The 10,489-nt window shown below is 49.3% G+C and overlaps 1 protein-coding gene across 1 annotated transcript; it reads right to left on the bottom strand.

The window, feature by feature from the left end:
* Positions 1 to 4,705: 4,705 nt before the first annotated feature.
* On the bottom strand, positions 4,706 to 8,099 carry LOC129643239 (beta-defensin 104A-like). The gene is made up of 2 exons (XM_055567517.1): positions 8,042 to 8,099; positions 4,706 to 5,269 (listed from the first exon to the last, which is right to left on the bottom strand). The coding sequence occupies exons 1-2, from the start codon at positions 8,097 to 8,099 to the stop codon at positions 4,986 to 4,988; spliced, it is 342 nt and encodes a 113-aa protein (XP_055423492.1). The 3' UTR covers positions 4,706 to 4,985.
* Between the last annotated feature and the right edge of the window lie 2,390 nt (positions 8,100 to 10,489).

Genomic DNA, 10,489 nt, shown 5'->3' with positions numbered 1-10,489 from the left:
ATAGTCTTTTTTTTTTTTTAACCTATAAAAACCTGAATGTAGGGAATTCCCTGGCAGTCCAGTGGTTAGGATTCAGTATTTCCATTGCCAAGGCCCTGGGTTTGATCCCAGGTTGGGGAATTAAGATCCTGCAAGCCATGCAACACAGCCATCCCCCACCCTGCAAGAAAAAGAAAGAAAGAAACCCTGATACTATCACCATAATCGAAGTCATAAACATATTCATCACCTCCAAAAATTTCCCTGTGTCCCTTTTTGTTTTGTTTTTGTTTCTCTTGTGGTGAGAATATAAGATCTACTCTGTTAACGGCTATTTAAATGCACAGCCCACACCATTAGCTATAGGCTCTATGATGCACAGCACGCCTCTAGCATCACTGAAATTTTAATCCTAATGAACAACAGTTCCACTGACTTCGCTACCTGCTTCCTCTGGGAACCCCAGAGACGTTGCTATTGCCTACTCCTCTGTCTTTGATAGTTTTCAATACCCCGTAAGGTTCATGGTTTCAAGTTCAAAACTGTAAAATCAAGTCCAGGTACATAACTCTGCTTCTTCCAAGAGACAGAGTTATCTCCTCAGATCTATTATTCATTGAGTTAAACCCCAACACAATCCAAAGATTGTTTGCATTATGGCTTCGATGGCAGATGATCCCAGAATTGTCTCAACGCTGCTGAGAAATGTCATGTTTAGGGTGCCCTGTGCCTAATGGCACCCTAGGCAGACTAAGCTGTGCAATAGTCATTGTTAGGGATCCCTTTCTTTGGGGGATCCAACACTGTCTATGATGTTCACTCTGTGGCTTTGTCTAGTGTTCAAATCTACTCAAAATGATCTTGTCTTAGGGGAGCTGCTGTATCCCTCCAAGTGCTCCAGTCTCAGGATGACACAGGTGCTTGATTTCAGGTTATTCTGGAGCAGGCGTTTGTACTGTCTGGTTGTCCTCTCCAGGTCCTTCCAGTGGGAGACAGAAGCGACACACACCTGTCACCCAACAGAGGAGCTCACTCTCACTGCACCTACACACAGTCCAGACCCCTATTCAATCTGCATCTCTAGTCACCAAAATGAATTATAAAACATTCAGAAAACTAGTGCTCTGAATGGAAACAAGAGAAGATAATATTGCAGGCTCTGGAGGAAGAAGTTCTGAATCCACACGACTTTTCTGCTGCTTAGGTGGCTGTGATTTAAGAAAGAAACTCTTCAAGGAGCTGAGAGTTGCCTGACCTTCAAAAGGAGGTGATAAAGCCTATCTTCTAATTGTATGTGAGTTCTAGCAAAGCACCCAGGACATCACAGGTGCTTATTATACACAAATCATTATCCTATTAATTAAAACAGGTGGGACATACTTTGATCCTAGAAGCCTCCAGCTCTGGAATCTTCTAAACAATCGGTAGGAGCAACCAGAGGAAAGATGGCAGAGTATTTGGAGACCTTTGACTGGCCCAGCTGCTAACAGCTCTGTCATCCCCTGGGGACAGTCCACTTGTTCTTCTCAGTTTACTCATCTGCAAAATGGGGACAATAATAGGGCTTATCTCCTAAGCCTATTGTGAAGATTAAATGAAATTATGGGAAGCAGTTGGAACAGACCCACATTAAGTGAGCAGAATGTAAATATTATCGTTTGTGATAACGTCCTAGTCTTCTGGATTGCCTCTGTAAGTTATAAGGCAAAATGATCCAGTGTTATGAGTCTCTTGTACAATAAAGGCAAGTTCATAACAATATTTTGTACACTGAGCACTGTTTTCATGAAGCAAAACCAATTCACCTGAGTATTGACTCAAGACATCGTTACTGAACCTGTAACATGCTAAGTCCTGCTCTGCGTGTTGGGTTTTACACAGCGAACGTGGCAGCTGATCTCTAACTCTCTGCTCAGGTTTACATTCTCCATTCGTTTGCATGTGACTTTGGAGACATAGGGCAAGCACACTGGGGACACAAAAGTCATGTGGTCCAGAACCTCCAGCAGGCAGACCACAGTATGTGGACCACTCTGAGAGCACCGCAGTCAGTCTCCAAGCCAACTGTGTCACACTCTGCTTGCACTCTCTTGGCTTGATGCTCCCACGTTTCACGAGATCTTCGGGGGTCCTGCCCTGGGGGCCTGTCATACCCCTCCCTAACCTTCCCCACAGGCAGAGCAGACTGAGTCATGCATGTATTGTCTCAGGACACTCCACTGCTCAGCCCACCCGCCCCCACAGTCACCTCCCATCCATTCTCCCTCTGAAGGTCCTGCCCACGGACCGACCCATCCCGGGCTCTGTCACTTACCCGGGAAGGGGGGCTCGCGAGGCACGAGGTAGCGCTTTACTTGGTGGTGAAGTGGGTGAGACCTGTTTGTTCCCCGTCCCGGGGATTCTTCTTGTTTCCTGGGACCTTCGGGGTCCTGGTGGTTAGCATGTGTGACTCTGGAAAGTCCTATTTCAGGGTAAACACACAGCAGAGAATGTTCACAGACCCAGGAGAGTGAGGGGCTTATACTCCAAGAGACGAGCGGAGAGTGGAAGTGAGAGGGGCGGGGGAATCAGCCATCAATGGTCATGCAGGACAGACATGTCCCAGGCCTGCTGTCCAGCTTAGGTGACAACATGGCCTGTGCGCTTCCAAATTTGCTAGGTGGGAAGATCTCATGTTAAGTGTTGTAACCACAGGAAAACGACAGCACAGAGAGTGACACAGAAGCTCTGGGAGGCACAGAAGTGTCCATCCCCTTGGCCATGGGGACAGGGCCACGGGTGTTTGCACACGTCCAAACTCATCACATTGTGCACAGTACGTAGGTGCAGTGCCCTGTGTGAGGACCATACTTCAACAAAGCTGCAGAAACAGAAAGGGGAGGATGGATGGAGTGGGCTGGAAGAGGGGGAAACGTGACCTGTGTGTGTCAGAGGCAGAGACAGAGATGAGCGGTGTCTGAAATGGGAAGTGGCGGAGCCTGAGTCCCCATGGAAGTCAAGCTGAGCAGCTGCCAGGCTGTCACCAAGGTAGTCGTAGAGACCCCCTGAATGTCAAAGTCCTTCCTGAAACACACTGTCCTTCTCTGTAAGGGAAGGAGGTGCTAAAAGAATAGGAAAGCACAGTCAGCACTGGCAGCCTCTCTCCTGGGAAGCTGCGCCACCAGCACCTTCAGAGTGTCATTGACAGCACTCCCCTGGAGGTCTAGTGGCTAAGACTCCGCCTTCCAGTGCAGGGGGTGTGGGTTTGATCCCTGGTCTGGGAACTAAGATCCCACAAGCTTCAGGGCGCACCAAAAAAAAAAAACTGTTGTTCACAAACTTAGGCAGAGACACCTGCTGAGCAACCCACCAGGAGCTGGGCTCCCAGAGCTGAGTTGCTCAAGGCCCAGGGGACTCCTACCCTGGAAATGACCATCGCAGAGAGACCCTGGCCCTCAGGCCTAGGTCCCGTTTCTGATTTACCTGGAAAGAGAAGAACCACAAGGAGAAGAGTGGATGGAGCAAGGAATTGCTTCATGTCGCCAAGGGAGCTGCAGCTGGGATGTCCAGGGCTGGCCGAGGGCGGGTGGGCGGCAGGGAGGGCTTCCTTTATAGCCGGGCTGGGGGGTGCCGGCTGGGAGGGCTGCAGCCGCAGTAACTTCCTACTCACAAAAGCACACAGGTGGTGCATTATTTTCCCACCGCTAGTGGAACAAACATTGAGCCATTTTTCTCAGGAAGTAAATAATATGCCTGAATGCCTTGGGTAGGTTTAGTGAATAAGATATGTCAGGGGAAGAGAGGAGGAGGGAGGAAGAGGAGAGAGGCAAGAAAACTAAATCACCAGTTTCAAGTGCTTTTGGCTAAAGCACTGCTGTTCATTAAAATGACATAAACAAAGCTGTCACAGAACTGCTACCTTGTCCTCAGAATGTATCTTCAAAAATGATGCAAGTTTTACAGTATATGGGCAACTTATTTCTACACGTTTCCTTTGCCTATAAGAAAACAACTCCGACTGAAGCAGACCAGCGTCATTTGAACTCTGGTTGGCTCTTAAACTGTGTTAAGGAGTTAGCACTGAATTTTCCAAGTATGGTAAGAACCCTCTGGTCACATTAAAAAGAAAAAAAAGTTCCTTTCGCTGAGTTATATATTTCAAAGTATTTTCCGATGTGATAGAACATGGTGAGTGTTTTTGGAAACAACCCAGGAAGGGGAGCTTATCGAGGAAGAAAAAAGACTGAGCCCGTGTTGACACTGGGTAACACTAACAGGAAGGGTCACTTTTCTTTTGGGGGAGAAAGGGCACAATCAGCCTCACAGCTCATAGGTGGCATTGAGTACCTCTATTAGGAGACACCAAATGCAGGATTGTTGTTCTCATTTTAGTGGCTGTTGACATTTGTTAGCAGATCACTCTTTCCCTGGGTGTTTGCAAAATAGTGATATTCTGTATCACCTCTCCTTCATTTATTAGCTGGACTACTCAGTAAAGTACAGTTTGGGCAGGAAACCCAGGTCCAGTGTTTTATCACATCTCTCACTTTTCAGGCTAAAGAGGCCGGGAGCGTGCACCTAGCCAGGGGCGGAATCGCTCTCTGCTGTCATCTGCCGGATGGAACCCTCCACGCACATCCACTGAGGTCAACCCTTCTCAAAGCGCATCTCTGGTTTGTCTCCCTGGAGGGTCTGTATTTTGAACTGCAGTGTATGCCAGACAAATTGCACTCAGTATTGATTTATTCCATTTTAATTAATAAAAGACACGTATAACTATTGAGCAGAACTGCTGATCAGAAAAGAAACCCAATGTTACAAGATCAATCAGTATGATTCAGGCAAAAGAATAAAATGATGTTCACTTAGGCTTGTGGCGGACTGGACCCGCTTCTGGCTCATCTTTTGAAGTACTGAGACCTTCATGTAACCTGCGCTGCTGCCCTCCGCCTTCAGGCAGAGGCCTTGTGCTCACTGCGTCTCCTGCCTCGGCTCTGCACGCGCGAGCGCCCCCGGCCGGTCCTCACTCAACCAGACGACTGCTTCCGCTGGGGACGGTCCAGCGGGAAGGCCCAGCGGGAAGGCCCGGAGAAGGGGGGCTCAGAGGTCTGGCTTGTGGCCATTTCTAGAAGCCAAGCTCCCCTCGGCTTTGTGTCCTTCTGAGGATTCATTGAGTTGACCTTCCACTTTTTCAAACAGCACGGATAGGTGTTGGGGCATTTTCCAACTCTCAACTCTTGTCTCTTACAGTTCCTCCGGCAGCGAGCAGTCCCGTAGCCGCATATCCTGCCTGCGTCAAGGTCACTTCCCACTAAATAACAGAACAAGGCAGGGTGTGATTAACTGTACCCGAGGACCAAGAGGCAAGGCTCTGGCAGCAGCTTTAGCGCGGAGACTGAAGCTGACAGGACGACGCGGGGAGCGGCGGTGGCACAGACGCAAGGTGGCGGCCTCCCCGGCGACCGCACCCCTCCACCGCCCTCGCCGATCGACTGCACCATCTGATTTGCTTCCAGCATGGCTTTATTATTTATTTATAAGTTAACTGGTTCATGTCACACTTCTTTTTAAAATCGCTGCAAAAGTTTGCTATTAATTTTTAAATTAAATCCAGCCAAGCCTGTTAGCTTCGCCCGCAGAGCTGGCTGCTCAGAGCCAGGGCCTTCTCTTCAGACTCCAGCTGTTCCCCAGCGGCCCTCGCTCCCCCACATCCAGACTTCCTGGACTCCGCGGGCTCCTGCACACCAGCCCCTGTCTGTCTCAGGGCCCCCCAACCCGCACCCTTCCCTTTGTCTGGAACACTTTCCTCCTCTTCCCACAAATACCCTCTCTGAACCTTCTGCTCTCCACCTCAGTGTCAATGGCAGGGAACTCTGCCTGGTCCTCCTCATGTGGCTCAGTGCCCCAGAACTATTCTCTTCCTGATGGAATTTTTTTTTTTATTCTTTCATAACCTGTATCCCAAATTGTAGTGTGTGTGTGTGTGTGTGTGTGTTTTAAGTAATTTGGTCTTCTCAATTGAATTCCAGGTTCCCTGAGTGGGAGGAGGATGTTGTGTTCATGCTCACGATTGCACACCCAGGACAGGTACACACGTGTGCTTCATAGTGACCTTCTGGGCACATGCCTGGAGAGACTGGACTGGAATGAGTAGAGGAGTATAGGACTGGGGAGAAGGAGGTGGAATCCTGATCCTGTGACCCTTGACCGAGAGCAGAAGTGGGAGAGGCTGTTTCCTCACTCAGTGTGTGCTCTGAGGCTGAACAGTCAGCTCTCACATGACAAGCTGGTCGCATCTCACAGCGGAGCCAGGAGAGCCCTGGAAGCGCAGGTGACGATGGTGGGAAGGTGGATGGTGGATTGAAAGAGCCTCCCTCTGGAACTTTGCTTAAGGCGGATCTACAGCCAGATGCTTCGTGCCTTCAGCAGGAACCAGACGAATGCATTTCAGGGTAGACCAAGTGATCCTAGGTCTTTCTTATATAACTGATCATCCTCCTATGTACCAACTTTCCTGCTTCATGGGCATTTCAAAGGGCTGCAGGTATGTAAGAGCCAGAGTCACCGAGAGGAGGAGCGGCAGAGATGTGGGCGGCTGGTCATGGCAATCTGGACTCCACTCCCCCACTCACCCCCAACATCGCTGGCATCCTAGGGCCTTTCTCAGGCTCAGACTCTAGTGGTTACCCTGCCCTAGCCCTCAGTAGCCAAACTCAGGCAATGGTGACCAGCTGGACGTGAACATCCCCTGGTCCTGGAGGGACCCCAGACCCAGGTTACTGTCGCAATGGGTTCTTGGTTGTGTGATTACAGGTCAAAGGGAAGCTGGTTTTTGATAAATAAATTACCACCATACTTTGACAGGCCTAGAATATGCTGATAGCAGGACTTCAAAGAGATGTCCGTGGGAAACAGCCCAGAAAGAAAGAACAAGGAAGCAAGAGTTAAGCTAAACGTGAATCCTCCAGGATAAAGAAATAACCCATGTGAATTACTGCAGGAACTCACTCTAGATGGGGACAAGGTTGGGTACCCTTTGGAGCTTTGGAAATCCACCAAGTGGTTTGGAGAGGATCAGGGAGTTTCTCTGAGTCAAACAATCGGTGTCATCCCAGCACAGCTGGACTTGAGGCTCAGAGGACCTGACTTGCCCTCACTGTGCTGTAGAGCATTTGGCTCAGCCTTTAGGAGGCGGGCGGAGAAGGCAATGGCACCCCACTCCAGTACTCTTGCCTGGAAAATCCATGGACAGAGGAGCTTGATAGGTGGCAGTCCATGGGGTCGCGAAGAGTCGTGAAGGACTGAACGACTTCACTTTCACTTTTCCCTTTCATGCATTGGAGAAGGAAATGGCAACCCACTCCAGTGTTCATGCCTGGAGAATCCCAGGGACGGGGAAGCCTGGTGGGCTGCCGTCTCTGGGGTCGCACAGAGTCGGACATGACTGAAGCGACTTAGCAGCAGCAGCAGCAGTAGGAGGCGGGAGTTAGAGTCCCTGCCGAAGCTAATGGTTTGCCTCTGGGTACACAGATTACCACAGGGATCAGGAGATTGCTGACGTCTCAATGTAATTTAGAAACTTCCTCATCAGTGTCCAAAGCACCTGCTATTTGTGTTATCCATACGTTTCTGTTCTGCCTACAGAAATCACAGTATTTCTCTTCATCCTAACCCTCAGACTTGATATGAAAATTTTAGGAGTGTGAGTGGGGTCCCTTTCTGTGCAGATCAAAGGTTTTAAGGAGCAGATGGGGGCCATCAATGGGAAGGGGAGAGGCAGGCATCTCTTTCCACAAAATCCCAAGTGAATAACTGCAACTCCTGCAATGCAGTCAGGACGGTTAGTGAATCTGCCAGTGACATCTAAAGTCCCTGTGTTTCTGAGTCATGAAGCTCGCTGCTGGGAGGTGTACACCAGCCCAGCGTTTCACTGCAGATTACTCCTGGTCTCAATCAGGGCTGAGATTAAAGATTGATGGAAGAAGATTGCAGCCCCTGCAGGATGTTTATTCTTAGTCAAGCTTTTTATTCACCCCCTGTCCTCTGTAGTTCCCTAGATTTCTAGCTGAGAGTCTCTTTTTACTTGGAGAACCTTGGGAGAGCAGAAGAAAAGTGTTTAAGAGCAGGACAAGGATCCTCATGGTTCCTTGGTCGCTGGAGAGACACAGAATTGAGTCTGCAGGAGTCACCACAGGGCAGGAGAGGAGCAGATCTGGTTACGGCAGAGCGATGCTGTAGACTGCCCATGCTTATCAAAAACAGCATTTATTGGGATTTCCTTGGTGGTCTAGTCATTAAAACTCTATGCTTTCAATGCAGGAGATGCAGGTCTGATCTCTGGTCCAGGAACTAAGATCTCACATGTAGTGCAACATGGCCAGAAGAATTTTAAAAAGCAGCATTTACTGGTGAGCACTCACGCAGCATGAAGGCAGGTGCTAGGGACAACCCTAGTGGCCTGGAGACAGTGCTCAGGATGGGGAGGTGGGGGAAAGACCCTCCATGAGGAGTTGTTTGTGCCTCCACTTGTTTCCCCATCTGAAACAAGAATTGGATCTAGAGGATCTCTAAGATATTCTTTGATTCAGATGAAAGGACTTGCAGTTCTGTTTCAGTTCAACTGGCATTAAATTGCCCCAGGTAAATTGCAGCCTGGGGCTTCTTGTTGACATTATAGCAGAGGCAAATGGGGACGCAGTCTGTCATTCCCAGGACCACTCTGAAACAAACATACAGAGATCGATAAGCACATAATGTGAAAGAGAAGGATGGTGTGAAGGCGGGAGAGAGCTCAGCACATTTCGGGGACAGAAAACCTGTGGGATGAGGACAACGGGCATCTCCAAGGAGCAAGTGAAAGGGATCAGGAGAGAAAGATGCTGGCACAGCACGTGCCTGTGGAGGCTAAAGGAGGGGCAGCAGGACTGGGCAGGGAGAGTCTGCGACCCTGTTTTGGGCCTGACCCCCAGGTGGGGGCGGGTCGGAAGAGCCTGGGACTGCAGTGCAGCAGACAAAATGGAACGTCCATGGGTGTAATCCATGGACTCTGCCTGACCGTCAACAGCTTGCATGCATGCATGCATGCTAAGTCGCTTCAGTCGCATCTGACTCTGTGCGACCCTGTGGACAGCAGCCCACCAGGCTTCTCTGTCCACGGGATTCTCTAGGCAAAAATACTGGAGCGGGTTGCCATTTCCTTCTCCAGTCAACAGCTTAGGCCTAGTGATCTTTGATGATGAGCCTCAGGGAAAAGACAGCCTAAATTCAAGGTCTGACAAGCTGTGAGAGTCTGACAAGCAGGAGAGGTGGAAAGTCCTGAATGCCCCAGGCCAAGACCGAGCTCCCTCCTCTTGGGTTTTAACTCCAGGAAACCCACCAAGTTATCCCAGTGGAAAAAACAAAAACACACCCCCACTGACTCTGGCAGGAAGAAAGGAAGAGTAATTGTGTGAAATATGTCCAGAGAATTCTCTACAAGAGCTCACTCCCGGGGAGAGCATCACTAGAGCCACAACCCACCCTGAAGAAGGGGCTCGCCGCACCAGCCTTCCTGCCTCACCTCAGTGCGGGGGCGGGGGGCAGGGATAGGCTGAGAAATCTTGTGAAGGTGGCTTTGCAGAGACACAGGACAGGAGAGGACTGGGCTTTAATTGTAAGATTATAAACTGCTTCCCTTCCCCATATCCATGGGGCTCCAGTGTAGGAACAACAGGTCACAGATGCAAAAGCTGCATATACAAACTATTTAAAAAGGACTTGTGTGAGTGGAGTGAGTCAGACAGGGAAGTAGAAACATCATATGATATCCCTTATATGCAGAATCTAAAAAGACATGATACAAATGAACTTATGTACAAAAGAGAAACAGACTCACAGACTTAGAGAATGAACTTATGGTTGCCAGGGGAAGTTTGCGATGGACATGCACACACTGCTCCATTTAAAACGGATAACAAAAAAGGACCTGTATAGAAGAGGGAATTCTGCTCAATGTCATGTGGCAGCTTGGATGGGAGGGGAAATGGGAAAGAATGGATACATGTATGGGCTTCCCAGGTGGCTCAGTGGTAAAGAATCTGCCTACCAATGCAAGATACATGGGTTCAATTCCTGGGTTAGGAAGACCCCTTGAAGAAGAACATGCCAACTCATTCCAGCCTGGAGGGCTACAGTCCACGGGGCTGCAAAGAGGTTTGGCTGAATCCCTTCACTGTTCACTTGACACTATCACAGCATTGTTAATCAGCTATGAGTGCTAAGTTGCTTCAGTCATGTCTGATTCTTTGCAACACTATGGACCATAGCCAGTCAGGCTCCTCTGTCCATGGGATTCTCCAGGCAAGAATACCGGAGTGGGTTGCCATGCCCTCTTCCAGGGGATCTTCCTGACCCAGGGATCCAACCTGGGTCTCCTACATTGCAGGCAGATTCTTTACCACTGAGCCACCAGAGAAGCTCTTTTACTGGAGTGGGTTGCCATGCCCTCCTCCAATCAGCTATATTGCAGTACAAAATAAAAAGTTAAATAAAA

This window comes from Bubalus kerabau, chromosome 2 (assembly GCF_029407905.1).
Source record: "Bubalus kerabau isolate K-KA32 ecotype Philippines breed swamp buffalo chromosome 2, PCC_UOA_SB_1v2, whole genome shotgun sequence".
NCBI lineage: Eukaryota > Metazoa > Chordata > Mammalia > Artiodactyla > Bovidae > Bubalus > Bubalus kerabau.
The sequence above is the reverse complement of the archived record's forward strand: the minus strand, read 5'-3'. Positions and strand labels throughout refer to the sequence as shown.

Excerpts from the sequence above, each read along its gene's own strand:
- LOC129643239 (XM_055567517.1), bottom strand. The coding sequence starts at position 8,099 with ATGAGGATCCTTGTCCTGCTCTTAAACACTTTTCTTCTGCTCTCCCAA. Across the intron at positions 5,270-8,041 it reads GCTCTCCCAAGGTTCTCCAA|TGGGAAGTGACCTTGACGCA; the intron begins GTAAAAAGAGAC and ends TCTGTTATTTAG.